The following is a 20,293-nucleotide window of genomic DNA, read 5'->3' as shown; positions in this document are numbered from 1 at the left end:
AAAAAAATGCTCTGGGGTGAGTGAGAAGAGAAGAGAGAATAAGAAAAGACCCAGAACCCTAGATGATTTAGAGCAGAGGACTCGAACTGGAGTCCTTGGGGGTTGGTGTCTTGTAACGTTTAGATGGGTACCTGGTTCAACACACCTGAATCCCATTACTTTCTCAGCATGCAGTCAAGTTTTAATGTTAATTAACTCTTAATAAACTATTCATTTGATTCAGCTGTGTTGAAGCGGAGACACATGTAACAGTTGCAGAACACCAGCCCTTGAAAACTGGAGTGACACCCTTGATCTAGAGAGATTGTTCAAAGGAAAATGGTTAAAGATTGTTGTTTTTAATGTCCTAGCAATGTTACAGGAGCAGACGATGTGCTGCTGTACTGGTTGAAAGAGGTTCTACAAAGTATTGACAGCAGGGATTGCAGTGTTTTTTCAACAACAAAAAAAAATCTATCCTCTTGTTGGGCCATGCAGAAACAAAAGTGCTTCTTTCAAAGGATGCATAAATCTAAACTGTGTGTCTCCTCTTTGAAATGTCTAGGAGATGATGTGAGAAGATATTTGTCAGGATCACCAGGGCCACAAGGACCTCCTGGACCACCAGGGGCCTCAGGAGGACTTTCAGGGACTTTCAGCATAGAGGAGATAGCCACATATGTCTTTAATATCATGAATGGTAAGAACAGCTCCCAGCAGAAAATACTAACCTTGGGAGGTGGTTGTGTCAATCCTTAACTTTACTATAACCTCCAGAGAGGGGGATTGCTAGAGGTCCGCCAGGTCCACGTGGTCTTCCAGGTCCCCCTGGATCTCCAGGTGCGGGAGGCTCTAGCTTCTCCACTGCTACGATCGACTACTCTGCACTGATCCGAAGTAAGATTACTCTCTCAGTTTCGCCGATCTGTAGAGACTCAAACTGGAACCTAATCACCATCTTCATCTTATCTTCAACTACTCAGATTCAAATTTCCGCTCCTGGATCACCTCCGCTGTGCAGCAAGGTCCTCCCGGTCCTCCAGGTGTCCCAGGGCTGCCTGGTCCTCCTGGTCCTCAGGGGCCTCCTGGGGTCTCCACATCCACTGTCTATGGGTCGGGAGGTCGTGGCTACAGCTTGGAGGAAATCCAGCGCTATCTGCAGGGTGAGTCTGTAAGGAACTAAGAGCTAGGGTTGGTAAATCATTTATTCAGATCAGGATATTTACTGCTGCAGTTTGTCCAAACAGTCAGAGTACCAGAGCACCACATTTTAATATAGTGGAACATCAATTATAATTATTATTTATTATTGTTTCGCTATGTTATAACCTACACAATCATGGGCTAGACTGCTGACTTGGCAGTGGTCAAGTAGTCTTCAACCCCCTTTACAAGGAAGGTAAGCCACCACAGGTCATTGCTAAAGAAGTTGGCTGTTCACACTGTGCTGTATCCAAGCATATTCATGGAAGGAAAAGATGCATATTAATAACCAGTGCCTTGAGAGGATTGTGAAACAAAGCCCATTTGAGTTTAGGCGAGATTTACAAGATTTGAACTGTGACTAGAGTCAGTGCTTTAGGAGGCACCAAACCTTGATATATCCAAGATATGGGTAACAATATGGGCATTCCTTATGTTAAGCCACTAATGAACCAGAGACATCATAATAACTGTCTTACCTGGGCTAAAGGGAAACGGACTAGACTGTTCTTCAGTGGTCCAAAGTCCTCCTGAGAAAAGAATGTTTTGGGGAGGCATGTCATCTAGTGGTGTTGGTCCAAAGCAAGTCCAAAGTCAGGGCAGCCATCTACCAGGACATTTTAGAACATTACATGCTTCCTTCTGCTGCCCACACTACCAAAGGTACCAAAAGATGGTTCAATGACCGTGGTGTTACTGTGCTTGATTGACCAGCCTGACTTAGACCTGATACAGAACCTATTGGGTATTGTCAAGAAGATTAGAGACACCAGACCCAACAATGCAGACAAGCTAATCGCCACTATCAAAACAAGCCGGGCTTCCTTAAAATCTCAGCAGTCACAAGCTGAAATACTAAAACAATCTCACTTTTTTAATGATATTCTCATGTATTAAGTGCACTGATATCTACTGATAGCTTTAAATTTCTGTTCCAGATAGTTTGTATTTAAAATGGAATAGAAATGCCAAGTTAAATGAACATAAGTTGAGGTCCTCTGTTTCACTTCATCTGGCTGTGCACTCTCTTAGGTTCTGGGTTCAGAGGTCTTCCTGGCCCCCCTGGTCCTCCAGGTCTCCAGGGACCACCAGGCATTGTCACTGGATCAATGTCCTACAGTGGAAACCTCCCTCGGGAAAGCATCCGTGCTGAAATTCAAGAGTATCTGACCAGTAAGAATCTAACACTTCACAAGCACACACGTGCATTTATGGTAAAAGTAAGTGCATCCTTTTTTACTTCATAATTTTATGTATTATTATTATTATTATAAATTGAAATTAGCTGCCCTAAAGCGATTGACCCCCAACCCAAGAAAGACAACAAGTAACATAATTTTTTTAAATGAAGCAGTGGCTAAATTAAATTGTAGAAATGTTACCTGAAAAATTAGGCCAGTCAGTCATTTTCTTCCGCTTATTCCATACTGGGTCACGGGGAGCTGGTGTCTATCTCCAGCAGTCTATGGGTGAGAGGCAGGGTACACCCTGGATAGGTCGCCAGTTCATCACAGGGCAACACACACACCTAAGGACAATTTAGAGAGACCAATTAACCTAACAGGCATGTCTTTGGATTGTGGGAGGAAGCCGGAGTACCCAGTGAGAACCCATGCATGCACAGGGAGAACATGCAAACTCCATGCAGAAAGACCCCTGGCCGGGAATTGAACCCAGGACCTTCTTGCTGCAAGGCAACAGTGCTACCAACTGCGCCACTGTTTTCCTAAACACAGTTCCACATACAGCATTTTCCATGACAAAGGTTGAAAGGTCAAAAGAATAAACAGACTTACTTTACTGTACACCTTTCAGCCTTCCTGTTGCCTGCTGTAAGCCTTGCTCTCTCTCGCTCTCTTGCAACCTGAAAAATCTGCAGACATTTCCTAACATGTCTTAGAAAACATAACGTCCTTTTACATTGTCTTACATCTCTGTGACTCCTCTGACTTCATATATGTCCAACACCCACTGGTACTAAAAATAGCTAACTTTGAGCCTCCTATGATAACAATTTCCCTACTAAAGAGTGTTGCTGTACACAGGTGATTAGATATGGTGCGTAAATTGATCGGATAAACACTGGATCAACCTGACAATTGTTTGATTCTGGTAATCAGCTCAATTTCTCAATTTCAGTCATCCTCACACAAACAAACAAACAAAACAAAGAATGATGCAAGTTCATATAATGTTTTCAGCCATAACCGTTGATCAGTATAAGTTCTGTGATAAATGTTCAGAATACGTATACAAAGCAAACCAGTGAAAACCGTTACATCAACTGCTTTCTTCAGGTGACAGTGTTCGACGTACCATTGTTGGGCCTCCAGGTCCTCAAGGTCCAAAGGGTCAGAAGGGAGAACGCGGAGAGCCTGGCTACTCCCAGAGCTACATACAGACCCAGAGCTATCCACAAGGCGATGCTCGCTTCCAACGCAGAGAGATCGATGTCAGCAAGCTCACCGAGACACTAGACTACTCCAACGTCGCCATGAAAGTTACTGACTACATTAAGAGTGAGTGGCCAACAGCTGCTGCCGTCATTTGTCCTCCTCGTTATCAACTCTGTGAGGAAACTGTGGAGGAAATCATGATACTCAATCTGGTTCTGTTTTAAATAAAGCTAAAAACAAAAAAAATGTTTAGAGAACGGTTCCATCTGTCACATAAAACTAATTTCATTGTGAAACTTTTGACCTGTTTTATATAACCATTACAGATATTTACATACGCGGCATAGATGAGGTGTGTATCTATTTAACCTATGGTGTGAATTAACCTAGCAGAAGCTACCGAAGCCATGACATCATCAAAGATTTCGGATAATATTTTAAATACGCGTGTAAACTTCTGACTTTTAGGAACGTAATAAAAAAATACTGATACCAGCATTCAGCAAATGGAAATAATTTTGGTAATCCTGACTGGAAACATGAAAAAAGTTTACTGTTAGACAGTAAAATGTCTGGGTTTTACCACCTTTTCTACTTAACTGTTCTGCAGATCAAGGCCTGCTGCAGGAGTACATCTCTGAGGGTTCTTGGAGGACAAATGTCAGAGCAATTCAAGGACCCCCAGGTCCTCCTGGCCCTCCAGGACCTCCTGGTTACAGCCGCGTGATCGGATCTTATGGCAATGTCACAGCCGACCTCATGGACTTCTTCAGGAGTGAGGATACAGTTATAATTTTTCATGATCTTTATCAAAACCAGGACGATATAATGTGGGAACAGAATACTATAATCAATATCTTTGTTTTCACACAGGATACGGCACCATTTCCGGCCCCCCAGGAGGCCCAGGACCAAAGGGAGAGAGAGGGTATCCAGGACCCAAAGGAGACAAGGGTACGTTTAAACAAACCTGATGCAACTTTGCACTTTTTTTAAAGAGAAGCATTTGTTTAAACTACAGCCAAGAGATTTTGTATGATCACAGGTGATCCAGGACCTCCGGGTTTACCTGGAATCCCAGCGCCGCTCACTGTCCAGATTCCACACAAAGTGCAAAAGAGAGAAGCAGGTAACCTCGGTGGAAACATCTCATTTAAAAATAAAAATGTACACAACCAAACGAAAAACAAAAATCAAACTTCTGAAACCTTTTGTTTTTTTGCAGGTGATAAAGTGGTGGGTCGTCAAAAACGTCACCGGCGTCAACCCAGTGGCGGCTGAAGGGTGTCCTGCTGGGTGGCGCGATATTCTAATTCAGCTCTTTTTTTTTTTTTCCTTTTTAAATTTTAGTTGAACTAAAAATATTCTCCTTATTGTTTCTTTTCAAGAAAAGTCGGTTGGGGAAAATAAAAATGCATCTGTCTCTTTAAACATGCTTCTCATAGAGGTGTTAGCCTGTGGTTTTTAAAAGGCACAGACTTCAGTATTCAACTTGTGGGTGTATAATGTTTACTTTGCTTAGTTAGAAGCTTGCATTCACTTTGTCTGGGGCAGTTCTTTCCAAGCAATAAGTAGCAGTTACTAGGGCTGAGACAATTAATCGATCATTGAAATAATCTTTAATTTAGTAATCGAATAATTGTTAACTGGAGTATAAACACTAAAACCTGCCATTTGCTGAAAGAAAAACCCAAATGAGAGTAATGATTAGGCCAACATTGTACAAAAAATATATAATTTTTGCATTTAAGATGAAAAACCTTCTTAGTCCGTAAATATACTCTATCCAGAACTCGCTTTAGCTTCACCTGGTTCAAATTCTAAATTTGCTATCCGATTATTATCGAAAAATACTCAACAGATGAATTGATTTGCAAAATAATCATTAGTTGCAGCCCTAGCAGTTACTTTTTACTTCGAGCACAAGTATCTGCCCCTTTTTATTACTTTTTATATTTGCTGACTTTTGGGAATTATATGTATCGAGGACTATAGTGTTCAAAAGCATTTATTACACATTCACCCCATAAAAATATTCAAAACCATTTAGCCTTTAAAAAAAATACAAAGCTTGATATGAACTTGACTCAATCTCAGTCAAAGTGAGGGTCATTTTGCAAAAGGTTGAGATTTACTTGAAAGGGTTTTTTGGTATAAAGACAAATATGTCTGTATGATTCTAGAGGGGAAGGACTCAGATGATCGTTAAGACATGACTGATTTAATTGTATATTTTTGTGTAAGAGCACTGAATTTGATATTTTCTACATGCCTTTAAGTGATGTAGAGAATAAATTATAAACGTGGTTGAACCTTTTTTGATTAAAATATCTGAAAAGACAAAAATAAATCTATTTTTGGACGTGGGAGTCTTTGTATTTTTATGACTATTTTAAAAACAGTTTCACCCATGTCTTCAAATAAACAGTCAACGTTTTATTTACATAAAAAAGAAAAATGGGCATTTTATAAAGATGTGCCAAATACATTAGATCTGACATCAAAAATGCATATAATGGGAATATTCATAATGGTAGAATTATTCATAAAAATGATACAACCAAATAAAATTAAATAAAAAAAATTGAAATGTATGGATTGGATGGTGAAAATAAAGAAAAATCCAGCTTTAAAAAAAAAAAATTAAGTCAGCTTATAGGAAATATACCGTGGAGCAGCAACATAAACTAATATAATGATGTAAAATTCAGCTGAAGGCTTCAGATGCTGGGATTCATACAGTAACAGGAATCTAAAGCAATTACAGCATCAAGATACACACAGCATTAGAAAACTAAACAATGAAGGCTTATCAGCCAAAAAGTAAACCCAAATGCAATAATGAAAAAAACAAAACAGAAAACAAAACTAAAACATTACAGTCATTCTGGAGTTTAGAGGCTTCAGTGAGACAAAGGACAACTTCTCTAAACCTGCATTTAACTCAAGTGGCAATCCAGTGCAGTTACATTCCTTTATAGTTCAAACTTTACAACAAACCATTTGTTTGTGTGAATATATTCTTTATCTGAACAGGGTAGAGGTGTTTAGGTTTAGGCAGGGTAACAGTATGTGCTAAATAAATACATTAATTTGTCTCTCAAGGAGATAGAAATGCTCTTAATAAGCACAGGATTTCATTATTCTGTAACCACACAAACACAGTACATTCTATTTTTTTTTTTTTGGATACAGCCTAATGACAACATTAGATGCAGTGTGCACAGGAAATACAAATTTCCTTTGTCTCATCTTTCTTCACCCAGATCTACTTTACATGCAGCCAAACAGATTTTTTTTAAATGGATTTGCTCACCGGCTAATGTGAAATGCAAGAGGGACCATTGCTTTAAGTGCAAAACATTAATGGGGCTCTTTATTTACTGCAAGCAGTAGAAAAATGAAAAGAAAAAGGGCCTTGAGGGGGGGGGGGCATATGAGGCACACAAGATTGTTTAAGCTGTTTCAGGCTGTGATATTAATCTGACAAGCATGGCTGATCTCAGCTAACAACGCAAACTTGGAGATCTTCACATACTCAAAGAAAGTGCATGTTACAAAATATTTCGGAAAGGGAACATTGTGTAGGCACATCAAGCTCACTGACTGTAGAAACAAAGCAGAAAATGCATTTCAATGTTAATAGAGGCCATAAAAAAATATTAAATCAGCTCCATCAGGAAGAAGGGGGGTAACAGAAAACTTTAACTGGAGTTTAGTTTGAGGAACATAAACACGAGGCTATAAACCCGAGTTCTGCAAGTTTGGGATGGGGTAGAATTTGGATACCCGGCTTTGGGTGGTGGGGTTAAGGCATTCGGATTCGCCGCTCATCTTGAAGAAAACTTCCTGCTCCTGGAGCTTCCGTGTGAATTCCTCCTCTAACGCCTGAAACGAGGCAGCAAAAAAAAACAGTCAGAAAAATAGGTTGAATCTGGATGAAAAATGGTATTTTACTCAACAAGGATATGAACAATAAACATACCTTCTTCCTGGGTCTCAGCTTTTCTCTCCAGTCTTTTATCTCTTGGCTGTGCTCTTCATCTAGCTCCTTCAGCTTTTGGGTCTCGTGTTCGATAAGGAGGTGGCATTTCTCATTCTGAAAATAAGGTAAGAGAACGGAGTTATCAAAGCGAATCAATCCAGAACTCTTGCTTTTACGCACTGTGATATACAAACAATTTTAAACAGGACTTTTCTCTCTGCCATAAGCTCGAAAAGTCAGTATTTCTATTTATCTGCAGTACTAGAGCTTGTTGCAGATAAGAAAGTGAGGGGAATACGTTTGGTCTAAACTACATGAACTTTGTGAAACTAGAAATGCATCAACAAAACCCCACAAAGATTTAAAGGGTATTCAAAAGAACTGTTAATACAAAACTAAAAATGAAGATACAGCAATATGTAGGATAGACATTTTGGAGAGTCTAATGACAATATGAGAAGTAAAAAGGTATGGCGTGAAAGCACAGGAGTCTCCAACAGCACTTTAAAAAGTTAATTTTGGGGTTTCACACCATGGTATTTAAACAGCTAGCATTGCTAGGAGGGAATTGGGCTCATGTGGGTCGTCTGAATGTCAGCCAGCAGAACTTGCCAAAACGTTTGACCAACAAGACTTCTTGGTATTTTAACAACTTATTAAGTTAACAAACAGGGGCTTCGGTAGTGTGTGGGAGAACTGTACACAACCACAAGAGCCTGGTGCACTTCCGGTCACCAGCATGGTCAGTCACTGCTGTGGGATGGTATCCCAATCTTTCACCATTATGTCACAGGTCAGCCAATTTGGCTTTCTTGGTCATTCTGGCACAAACAGAACACCCAAGCTGATCTCTCAAGTGTTCAATGGGCTTGATATCAGAACCACAGGAAGACCTTTCCATCCTCTCCACTTCCAAATGCTGGAGGTAGTCACTGATGAACCCTGATCTTTGGGAGCAAGCGTTGCTATCTTGGAGCATAGCATTAAGTTTACCTCCAATGATGACAACCCTTATTTTTACAGTAAAGGAGATGCCAGCCAACACCATCACACTTCCTCCACCGAAAAGTTGTTTGGCACTAGAAGAGGTGATTCTGGCAAGTTTTCCATGGACGCAACCCACATTCTCAGCTGAACAATGCATTTTCCTTACACTCGTGACACCATTCAAGGGCAAATAAACTTTACTTCCAACGGCATACGATTAATTTCCAAGAAATATTTCTACAATTAAGAAATAACTGGCCAGGCAAACTTTTTGTGCAAAGTGTACATTTCCATCAGAGTGAAGTGTCAGAGAGTGTTTCAATGTGACCTGCAGCTGCTGCAGTTCGCGGATGTTAGAGTCACACTGCAGCTGGAGATCCCTCATCTGGTTCTCGTGTTTCTGGTGCTGATTGAGTCTCTCGTTCTTCTGCCTCTTGTCCTCCTGTGCAGCAAACTAGATGGACGATAGAAAAAACCACCAGGCCGATTAATCAGGTTCGGGTCATGGGTCAACACGTCCTCTTTTTTACTTATTGCTGCTTTTTAAGGAAGTTAAATATTCAACTGATGGTTTTGTTATGAGAAACCAAACTGAATCGATGATGATTAAGCCTGTAAAGTCTGTTTATTGGTTAGAAACCAAAACACAGTGGATTATTTAAAAGAAATGTTTGTAAAAAGCAAAATAAGACAAGAACAAATGATGAGTGTGAATCCAGAGTGTGAGCACCTGTTTTATGCGTTCCCTCTCTTGATCTGGGGTCAGAGCTGCAGTGACAGTGATGCGGAGGCTCTTCTTGAACATGGCCATGCGAGTCTTCGCATCGCTGCGTTGGATTTTGGGCAGGCGGACCCTCTCCTGGTTCTGTTTGTTCTTCAACTCCTCTATCAAGCGCTGGTTGTAGCGGTGCATCTGTTCCATCTCCTACAACGAGCACACACACACACACACACATTTATATTCTAGCTACATTTAAACGAGAACAAGTAGCACTCTGTATGTGTTCTTCTCTAAATCTGTTACTTTTTCATGTCGTTTTAGCAGCTGATGTCTCTGCATGAAGTACTGGTCTTTCAGCTGCTGCTTGAACAGCTGGTGTTTCTCCTGCAGGTGGCGCTCCTCCAGCTCCCACATCGCTGCCTCTCGTGCTACAGAACACATAGGAACACGCAAGAACGTGACGGGAAGGCTACGGATGTGTTCTGATTAGCCAACATGTTGGTTGGTGACGTATTTCAAGACAAAAATAAAAAACAGAGGCAGCATGTTGGACAGGCTGCAACATGTCTGCTCGTACAGAACCAGTGGGTTCCCATGCGGCTGCATTTCAGGGTCTTTGTTTACATACACTGAAGGCAAAAAGAGCAACATCGAAAGGCTTCCCGTTCACTCCGACAGTGCATCAAAAGAAACGTGTGGAACTGCAGTTAAATTACAAATGCATCTCAATAAATTAGAATATTAGAAAGTTAACATGTTTCTGTATTTCTATTCAAGATGTGAAACTCAATGAAAACCCAAAATTCAGATGGAAATTTGAACATAAGGCCAATAAATCATGATTTTTCGAACAGAACTGTGAGGTAACAGCCAGGCTAAGGCCTACATTACACTAGGAAAACTGCTGAGTAGACAGTTTTCCAGCAGACAGTCAAAGAAGGTAAACCACAAAAGGAGGTCATCCCTAGTAGCTGCTACCCAGCCTTGAGAGGAATGAATTTAGGAATTTGGGAAAGATTCACAGGGTGTGGTCAACGCAGGACTTCATGCTTCCTCCTGCTGAGCAGCTTTATGGAGATGCTCATTTCATTTTCCAGCAAGACTTGGTACCTGCCCACACTGCCACAGGTACCAATATCTGGTGTAATGACTATGGTACCACCGTGCTTCAAGGCAACATCAAAGCAACCTGGCGTCCTCAACCGACCTCAGCAGAGCCACAGGCTGATCGCTTCCATGCCGCGCTGCATTGATGCAGTAATTCATGCAGAAAAAGCCTCAACCAGGTGTTAAGAACATGAACTGTACAGTACATAGGCATATGTGTTAGTAGGTGGCCACGTCTGGATCAAAATAGTTTTTTATTTTTATTTTTGATGTATTTCTTTTTACAAAAAGAGTTTTAAGTTTCATTAGCTGTGGGACATTAACATCAAAACATCACTTTGTGCATAATATCTATAGAATATATGAGTTTCTTCGATGGAATGACTGAAATAAACCTTTCAAGGATATTTATATTACATCGGTAATATTTGCCCTTTGTGTGTCAGAAAACAGATGAAACTCAGTTGTTTGCCTTGTTACAAGCTGTAATCTAATGTAGCATGATCTGAAAAGTGTGACAGAAAAGAGAAAAACAAGCAGCATCTCCCTGTAACTAAAACAAAATGCAGACATTGTGAAAAACCTCTGCAGGTTCCACAGCTACTATAAGCTGTGGAACTAGTCCAGATGTCACTGCTCCTCCTCGGTCTCCTTACCTCGCAGTAACTGCTGTTTGTGGTTGAGACAGTCTCTCTCAATGGTGGCTATTTCTAGTTTATGCTGCTGGATGATTTTCTTCAGAGCTCCGTCCAGCTCCTGCTGCTGCTTCTGCAGAAACTCCTGCTCCTGAGGAGCCACAGAGAACAGGAGAAGCGGTGAGGAGCAGCCAGACCCAAAAATAAGTCCAATGAAATGTCACAGTACAAATACAGATCCAAGCATCATAAAATCTAATTATATAACATCCACTTCAAACTCAGTCCAACACAGAGCACTGCAGTGTCACATCATCAACTGGACCGAAAAGAGGAGACGGACATCATGGATGACAATGATCCAGAAGGAGAGTGAAAAAAACAGGTTCAGAGGAAAAGACCTACACTGATGTTCACACTGTCCAGATCCCAGCATACAACCTACGTCTGTTTTCATCATTTATGAGCCGGCCACACTTCAAAACCACAAACATGAAAACACAACGTATGAGGATTTGCAGAATTATTGTTAAATGTCTACATCAGGAGACAGAATTTTATTTTAGCATTTGTAATCTTTAAATATGTGGTTGCAATTTGTAGTTTCTAGATGTATTACTTATCTACGATTGCATACTGTGTAGTAAAAAGCTTTTGAGTAGAGCTGCAACAGGAAATCAGCTGGCAACCAGAATTGCCTGATTTAATTTTTGATCGGCTGTTTGAATACTAAAAATTTGATCTTTTTTTTCTGACCAGCGAATGCACCTCGCAAAAGTGCCAACAAGTCGAGCAGAAAGCAACAATGTTTGTTGCGGCCGTTGATCCTAAGCAAGGAAGACTCGGCTATTTTCAGCATCAGTTCAGTGTTTAAAAATAAAGTCGAACAGAGGAAGCCCAGAAGTTAATTAGAGAAGTAAGAATGGCACTATGTTTTCCATGGAGGCTTGTGTGCTGTTTATCCAGGAAGCAAAATAAAGGCAAGTTGTTTTAATTAAATCTGTGTTGGGACGTGCTGAATAAGGAAATGTTAGCAACTCTTAAGAAATGTCACAGTAAAGGTAAGGTTCTACTTACTCTAGCCTAATGGTGCCCTGAAGGGCCACTGTCCAGCATGGGTTAGACGTTGCCCTGATTTAACACGACTAAATCAAATGAATGGGGCGTTAAAAGGCCTCTGCAGAGCTAGGTGACATGCTAAGTAGGTAATTCAGTCATCTGAATGAGCTGTGCTGGAGCAGGGACACAAACCTGCGGGACACCGACCTTTGAGGACTGGAGTTGGACTTCCCTGCTCTACAAGGCATACACACAGTGACAGCTGTTATTAATGCTAAATGCCTGGATCAGTAATATACATTTCAACTTTGTAATCATACTGTCTTCTGCTTTAAAATAATTGTGAAATCCAGTTAACCTGCAGAGCTATGTAATGCAGACTGCTCCCCTCCATCTCTCACACACAGTGACAAAGCCCCTGTTCATAATATTAATAACTGATGATCGATCAGGATAAAACCGATTCTTAAGGCTGTTTGGACAATCTAACACACAACAGCACATCAGTGCTTTTTTTCTATAAAATATTTGGTTGGACAGTAAGATCTTCTGACATTATGCATGACATCTTCAGGAGTGCAAATAAAAGAAAAGTGAGCAATGATCCGTCTTCTGAAGTACTGCTTTTAATTTGGGTTTAGACTGCTCTGTAACATTTTTTTTTTATGTTTTGAAATAAATCAGGTTTTGTTATATAATAAACATTTAATTGTTTAGACAGTTATATTTTCAATTTATTCAGACAATAGGGGGAAAAAAAAAATCTGATTGATGCATCTCTAGTTTTGAATTCTTTCACCACAAGACTATTTGCTTTGGTAGACAACATTTAGGCACAGAACTGTTTGTCATTTTACAGTAATCCAATCAGACTGCTTTAAACATCCAGTATTATCATATCAATGACGTTCAGGCACCCTTTAGGTAGTCTCTGTATAATTGCTTCCCCAATACAAATATGTATTCAGACAGAAGAGCTCAGACCTGCACAACCAGCATATTAAAGCCAAACATGATCCAGTTTTACGCACACAATATAAATACCATGTACATTACACAAACCAGATGTAGAACATTTGTGGACTGGTGAAGGAGAAATACTGAGCAGGAAAGGGAGAAAGGTCCACTGCACAAATACAGTGATGACAACACTCAAATACGGAAAACAAAAACATCAAAAAGATACTGCAAGCCCAACGCCGCCCATGCTTATATGTGTAGTTCTCAAAGTACAAGTGAACTATCACAAACGATCCTGTCACTGAACTTCACACACATCTAAGTATGGGCCAGAGGCTGAGAGAAAGTGGGGTGGGTGGAAGAGGTGGGGGCACTTACATCCTGCATCTGAGCGTTGAAGAGTGCGCATGAGGATAACTGAAAAGACTGTATCATAACCTGGGCCACTGCCTGCGGAGGAGAGCACACAGCGCACTCGCCTTGATCACAGGGACACACGGCACACGGCAGGCTGAGGATTTCTCTCTCACCCACCAACACACACACGCACCAGTTTCTACAGAGTTATGTAACACTTGGGTTTTCCACTTTAGGAATGTCAGGCAGCTTAATGTGTGGGGTACTGCTCTGGTTAAATGTTAGGAGGTAGCCAATTAATTAGTTATTGAAGCACTTCTAATAACGCCATGCTTTATAGCAGCTAATAGCTTTCAGCTCCTTTTTGAATCCAGCATGCAAAGGACCAGTATTTATTATTTTTAATGCTACAAGCTAATGGGAGCATTATAACCTACAATGTTTATGAGAAAAGAAGGACTCAGTCTGGTTAGGCAGGCAACATTTGGAAAGTGTTTTCAGTATGGATGTCTCCTGCTAAAAACACTTCAAGTCTTCTAGAGATGTTGGTAGACTAAGGCCATTAAAGGGTCCATCAAGACCTACATGATCTCCTCTTACAAGTGTACCGTTGTCTAAAATGGCAGAAGCAGGCAAAAAGAGCAACAATACTGCAGTCAGTTTATGTGGCCGCTTCTTGACTATTTTATACAAGACATTTTATTCAAAACCACAGCAATACTAAAATTATTATCCCAATTTTGAATGGCAACCTATTTTGAATCCAAATTTTGAAGCAAATTACCATAACACATGACTAAACACTAAAATAAACTTCTAATACATTTAAAAAACATGTAAATGATAGATTGTCTATTGCATTAAAGGACATTTCAATCAAACGACTTAAATATAAAGATCAATCATTTGCCCTTTGCCATTTTACATAGATAATAGCAGAAAATCAGGACCAATTCCACAATGTAGTTTAATGTAAACCACAGCAATACTGTGCTGATTATTCAACATATAGCTCAATGAAAGCCAGCAACAAAAACCTGAATTCTTCCAGAACTGTAATTCAGGAATCTGGACAATAAGCTCAGACACAATAATTACACAATAACCACTGAACCCAGTTACTCTGCTCTTTGTCTGCATCCACCTGAGTTACACTGCACAGCTAAAGTCAACTTCAATGGTTAAAATGTTAGAACTCTAAAAATAGAGAATAGACAGTGCAGGTCACATTTGTTGGCACCCCTGCTGAAGATGTGAAAAACAAACATAAAATAGATCATTTTATTTGAGTTGAGAATATCTATTTAAATAAAGAATAAACAAATATTTGTTTTAACTGGGTTTCAAAAACTGAGAATTGTTGGTACTCCTGCTGTCAATAATTTATAAAACCCGTAAGAACGTAATTCTTATTTGTTTATTTGCCTGTATGTTATGGAACATTATCCTGCTGAAAGACCCATCTCAGTGGTCCATAATGCTTTTCAAACATATCCATGGTGCTTTGCTCTTCAACAAAGTTTCGAGGGCCTTTGGAAGAGAAAGACACATCATCACAGATCCTCCACCATACTTGACTGTGGACACAGATGTTTTCACACCAGACCCTAACCATTTGTTTCTGAAAGCTCAAAGTTTAGACTCATCTAAAAAAAAAAAAGCCCCAACTCTAGCGAAAGTCCCATAACATTTTGTAAGCTTCCTAAATATGTGATGGCAGGTCAGAAAAGGGAGTTATCTCCCATCTTTCCAGAACAACTGGTCAGTAGATGGCACCTAATGGTTGTCATGGGGACTGAACTTTTTGCATCTTGTTTTCTCCAACAGTGAGCAATGGCTATTTTGTTTTACCTCTCTTACCATCCTCCACACTCTCTATGGTGGCGAGATAAATGTAGATCCTCCAGCCTAGTGGCCCCTGGCTAGAAGAAACCGTCCTCCATGTATTGTCAAATATACATCCCATTTAAACAGACTCTTATGAATTACTTGACATTCCCAGAAATGAATTAACTAAATAAAAATATGCTTCTGTTACATTTAGATGTACTCAGGTTAAAGGCTGGACCTGAATGCTTCAGTGTAAGCTTACGTCACTGCAGCACAAGTTGTTTTATATCTTCACCAGCAGATGCCAATAAATGTGGCCAACACTTTATTAAGAATGGGAATAATGCTTAAAAGGTAGGCAAACAGAAATCACATTCATTAAGTCAGAAAGAGAATAAAAGTAGAAATACAGAAAGTCGTGTCTCGGACAGGAAGGATTTACCTCTGCAGTCTGGAGGAGCGACAGGTCCTCTTTTATTCGTTTCATGAGCTCTTTTCTCATGTGTTTGGGTGACTCTCCGACTTCCTGAATGGCCTACAGCACGTGAGTATGCAGAAACTAGTTGATGCCGTATTGTTCTTAAAATCTGACAAAGCTGGCCAACAACATGCACGGCCCTCTTTGAGAGAAGAATTACAGCATCCAGCCACCAACAGATTTGACGCCAACATGCTAATTTCCTCCCCTCCGTCTCACCCGTTGTGTTTTTGTGTAAGACTGTACTGCATAATATATAGATGTGAAAACAAGGGTTTGACTGATGCATGCCAGAAGATGTTAGTCCCAGAAAAGGCCTCATTATGTTTGCATTTGATTACGTCCACCACAGCCGCAGGTCTGAATGTTCTGACCGACGAGATTCAAGAAAATGAGTAACTGACGTGGAATAATGAATACTTAGCTTCCAACCAAATACAGACTAAGCTAACTTTATGTACAACAATGAATAACACGTGGATCTCAAAAGTGTACAAACACCTTTTAAAATGATGAAACCTCTTCCATATTTCAACTAGAAAAACTGATCTGTTCTAGGGAAGAGCTTCAATGACCTGATCCATAAGTTGCATATGCACCCTAAACTAACACTGAAATTGAACCACAACGCTGATGCAGTTTGTGGTTCAGTTTCAGCATCAAATACAGAACTATATGAATTTCAAAAGGTAGCTTTTCCAAACCACTCAAGTGTGGCTTGAAACCTTTAACAGAAAGCTGAAGACGAGGAGGGATTTCATTTTTCTGCATCACAGCGAATTATTACTTGTTTTAGCAATTTGTTTACATGATTTGATCATATAATTGTATCCAGTTGCATCTATGGTGACCATGCTTTTAAAACCTAAAAGCCTGTCATGTTAACAGGGGTATGCACACTTTTTACATCAACTATATTCAAATAATCATTTCTATTGTATCGCCAATCTAATGACTATAACTCACCAAAGCGTAGCCAGATTTACACAAATAACGTTTCTGTTGAAATATGACTAAGGATTTGTTATAACACGTTAACAGTAGACTAATTATTACAGATATATTAATTAATTTAATTCCATATCAGTTACTCTGGTGCAAGGCTAGAATTATCTAACCCAAAGAGACCCAAACACCTTTAAAGATATAATGACATTGACCATCCCATAACCAATGCAAACTCACACACTCATAGAACAGACATGGTTAGTTCAATATGCAGATTACAAGTCTAAACAACAAATACATTTTATAAACAAACTACTGACTTATTAAGTATGCAGTTGCTCACATTTGCATGTTGAAATTAAAAGAAAAAATAGAAGCAGCACAATAACCAGCAGGTAACAACAAAGCGCAACAGAAGCACCAAGGAAGAAAAATAAAAGCTGCATCACAGCAAATCTTCAAAACTCTGAGCAGACCTAAAGCACCCAGCAAAATAAGCAAAGCCTGCTAAAGAGGTAAGAAAAGGCAGGAACTACAGTAGGACTGAACTTTATTAAAAGCCTTTAAAGGACAAACACCCCCATTTCTCAGGAGGCAACCAGAAGAGTAGAGAAGCAGCAGAAACGTTAGGCAGATTAAGACTGATACGACAAAATGGATAAGGGAGCTTTTAGGAGAAAGGGTAGAGCTGGTCTGCAGCAACCATTTGCACACACACCAACAGGCAGAGCAGCTGGCCACGGCACTCCCACAGGATTAGCAAAACAAAACAAACTGAATCACAGTTACGTTGCTCAACAAGATCTGTTAAAAAGCTCCATATGACATGCAGATGCTAGAAATTAGCCGACCCCAGACACAAGCTGCCATGCAGGTCCGTACCTCCTTCTTCCTGTTCTTCAGCATGTTCTGGAACTTGGACAGCTCTTTGTCCTGATCTGCTTTGATGCGTTTGGCTTCGTCTCGGAGCCGGCTGGTATGATCCTGTTCCAGTCGCTCAATCGTCTGCTTCTGCTTCTTCTCAAGGTTTTCCACTTCTTGGTCATACTGACGTTTCTTTGCCTGTCATAGCAAATAGGAAGAGATGGCTGTATGTACACAACTACCCGCAGTCCAAGATTTAATTGCTTTCAGATAATGGAGTTAACATTGTTTTACAATTAACAATAATAATATGAATAATATATTACTGTTTTTTCCAAATCGTAAATGCTACAGATTAGCGGATGGGCCCTTGAATAAATTTTGTAGCTAATTTTGGAGGAGTTGGCCAAAAAGAGAAGGAAGAAAACTGAGAAAAGGAAAAAGATACATCACGCCACTATCGGTAGAAACAAACTGACTCACACTAGTTTCCTGTTCAAAGCGCCGGTAGATTTGCTCTCTCTGCTGCTGCAGCTTATTGCTCAGCTCCTGCTGGGCCCTTTGCTCCTCTTTCTGAAGAAGGCGAAGCTCTCTCAGTTCCTGCCGCCTGAAGAAGCCGCGCAAAATGAGTTATCAGATTAGCACAACGGTTAACTTTAGATGCAAAAAGTTACAAACATGCAACAAACGGACTGATTTGCTAATTATATATATAAATAAAAGATTATTTACCAGATTTCACTTTTCTGGGGTCAATCTTTTTAAACCAGTACTCTAATCGTATTCATATTTACCTTATACAAAACATATGGTGCTTTAAAATAGTAATGACTCCTGTTGAGTTTTTATATATTTCATGATGTCAACAAACTCCAGTGGATTTAATGAGGATTTTATGACTGACCAACATGAACTCCTGCATACATGTAAAGAGGAATGATATAGGGTTTTCAAAATGGTTTATAAATAAAACCTGAATGTTTGGGATAGAGTTGTTTTGAACATTTTGCCCATTCCTCTCTTTAAGTTAGTTCAAGCTTAGTCAGACTGAATAGAGAACATCTGTAAACATCAAGTCTTGCTACAAATTCTGAATTGGATTCAGGTCTGGACTTGGACTGGTCCACTCTAACACATGAATATGATCTAATCCATTCCATTGCAGCAATGGCTGCATTTTTAGGGATGTCTGGCTGGAAGCTGAACCTCCATACAGGGTTTTAAAGCTCTAAAGCCTGTAACAAGTTTTCTGTCATGATTGCCCTGTTTTTAGCTCCATCCACCCTCCTATCATATGCTTATCGTTTCCTGCGGACAAAAAGCATCACAACAGCCAGGTTCTGCCACCACCATGTTAAGTATCCCTTCCATTCAAGGGATTCTGAATGTAGGTTAAAAATGTAACTTCTGCTCCCATCAGACCAGAGATCGTTCTTCCACGTGTTTACAGAGTTCCCTACATGGCTTTGTAGCAAACTGCCAATGAGACTTCTTTTGGCTTTCATTTAACAATGACTTTTTTGATGCCACCGTTCTGTAAAAGGCCAGATTCGTGAAGTTCACAACTCAGTCTGGTTGATAGATTCTCGCACCTGAGCTGTGGATCTCTGACACTCCTCCAGAGTTACTGTGGGCCACTTGGCTGCTTCTCTAATCAATGCTTTCCATGTCCAGCCTGGTAGTATTGGTGGACAGCCATTGTGGCGGCCTGATTGGACACGCATTTTGTTCACCTCCACGCCCATTTCTTTTTTTATGACATGCGTCCTCCGGCACGAAAAGCGTTGTTTCCGGTTGGAACGCCGCTGGGAGAACTGATGCGTGGCAGTGGAGTGTGTGGCATTGACAGTTTGTGAGACAACAGAAGCAGATCTTGGATTACCTGAGAGTTCGTCTGGCTCACATCAAAAACTCACCATTTGGATCGAGTGTTTCATAACACCGGTACCGTGAGTGACAAAACAACCTGTCAGCTTAAAGATGCTGATACAGGTTGCCTAACTTTATGTGCTGCCGAGCACAGTGTTTGTTTTTTGCTTCCTTGTGCGTGGATAAAAAAAAAACACGAAGTGGAGTTTTTTCCTTCTATTAGTTTTTTGGATGGATTGGACTGGCGAGAGGAAAATCCTGGACTGGCTTATTTTTTTTGTCTGAACTGAGGAAAACCTGAGCCATGTCCTTTAAGTGAAGAGTTAATTTCTTATTGTATGGACCATTATTGATTTTTGTTGTTTTTGCTGTGGACAATTGAAAATTGTGGTTGTTGGGTTATTCTTAATCATGTTTCCGGTGATGAGCATGTCTTTGCATTTTTTCCCTTGTGCGGGCTTTTGGATTGAATAATAAATACAGGGGTTGGACAATGAAACTGAAACACCTGGTTTTAGACCACAATAATTTATTAGTATGGTGTAGGGCCTCCTTTTGCAGCCAATACAGCGTCAATTCGTCTTGGGAATGACATATACAAGTCCTGCACAGTGGTCAGAGGGATTTTAAGCCATTCTTCTTGCAGGATAGTAGCCAGGTCACTACGTGATACTGGTGGAGGAAAACATTTCCTGACTTGTTCCTCCAAAACACCCCAAAGTGGCTCAATAATATTTAGATCTGGTGGCTGTGCAGGCCATGGGAGATGTTCAACTTCATTTTCATGTTCATCAAACCAATCTTTCACCAGTCTTGCTGTGTGTATTGGTGCATTGTCATCCTGATACACGGCACCGCCTTCAGGATATAATGTTTGAACCATTGGATGCACATGGTCCTCAAGAATGGTTCGGT

The 20,293-nt window shown here is 40.2% G+C and overlaps 2 protein-coding genes across 7 annotated transcripts in view; one reads left to right on the top strand and one right to left on the bottom strand.

Annotated features, from left to right (window-relative positions):
* Positions 1 to 5,947, top strand: part of LOC124858968 (collagen alpha-1(XVII) chain-like) — a 44,715-nt gene extending 38,768 nt beyond the window's left edge. For all 3 annotated transcript variants that reach the window (XM_047351318.1, XM_047351316.1, XM_047351317.1), the window contains 9 exons: positions 545 to 679; positions 757 to 876; positions 963 to 1,142; positions 2,215 to 2,355; positions 3,480 to 3,701; positions 4,189 to 4,353; positions 4,452 to 4,532; positions 4,624 to 4,707; positions 4,804 to 5,947. In XM_047351318.1, coding sequence (XP_047207274.1) covers positions 545 to 679; positions 757 to 876; positions 963 to 1,142; positions 2,215 to 2,355; positions 3,480 to 3,701; positions 4,189 to 4,353; positions 4,452 to 4,532; positions 4,624 to 4,707; positions 4,804 to 4,859 — 1,184 coding nt within the window. In that variant the 3' untranslated portion in view covers positions 4,860 to 5,947. The remainder of the gene's footprint in view (positions 1 to 544; positions 680 to 756; positions 877 to 962; positions 1,143 to 2,214; positions 2,356 to 3,479; positions 3,702 to 4,188; positions 4,354 to 4,451; positions 4,533 to 4,623; positions 4,708 to 4,803) is intronic.
* A 54-nt stretch (positions 5,948 to 6,001) lies between these two features.
* The window catches only part of slka (STE20-like kinase a), a 34,789-nt gene continuing 20,497 nt past the window's right edge, over positions 6,002 to 20,293 (bottom strand). Inside the window, exons 11-20 of one of the 4 annotated variants that reach the window (XM_047351321.1) lie at positions 17,993 to 18,116; positions 17,528 to 17,707; positions 15,662 to 15,754; positions 13,411 to 13,482; positions 11,035 to 11,164; positions 9,575 to 9,699; positions 9,281 to 9,475; positions 8,879 to 9,004; positions 7,564 to 7,677; positions 6,002 to 7,466 (exon numbers count right to left, since the gene is read on the bottom strand). In XM_047351321.1, the coding sequence (XP_047207277.1) occupies positions 7,320 to 7,466; positions 7,564 to 7,677; positions 8,879 to 9,004; positions 9,281 to 9,475; positions 9,575 to 9,699; positions 11,035 to 11,164; positions 13,411 to 13,482; positions 15,662 to 15,754; positions 17,528 to 17,707; positions 17,993 to 18,116 (1,306 nt within the window). In that variant the 3' untranslated portion in view covers positions 6,002 to 7,319. The remainder of the gene's footprint in view (positions 7,467 to 7,563; positions 7,678 to 8,878; positions 9,005 to 9,280; positions 9,476 to 9,574; positions 9,700 to 11,034; positions 11,165 to 13,410; positions 13,483 to 15,661; positions 15,755 to 17,527; positions 17,708 to 17,992; positions 18,117 to 20,293) is intronic. The other 3 variants (XM_047351322.1, XM_047351323.1, XM_047351324.1) reach the window with 3 other exon arrangements.

The sequence above is a fragment of the Girardinichthys multiradiatus genome, chromosome 22 (assembly GCF_021462225.1).
Source record: "Girardinichthys multiradiatus isolate DD_20200921_A chromosome 22, DD_fGirMul_XY1, whole genome shotgun sequence".
NCBI lineage: Eukaryota > Metazoa > Chordata > Actinopteri > Cyprinodontiformes > Goodeidae > Girardinichthys > Girardinichthys multiradiatus.
The sequence above is the reverse complement of the archived record's forward strand: the minus strand, read 5'-3'. Positions and strand labels throughout refer to the sequence as shown.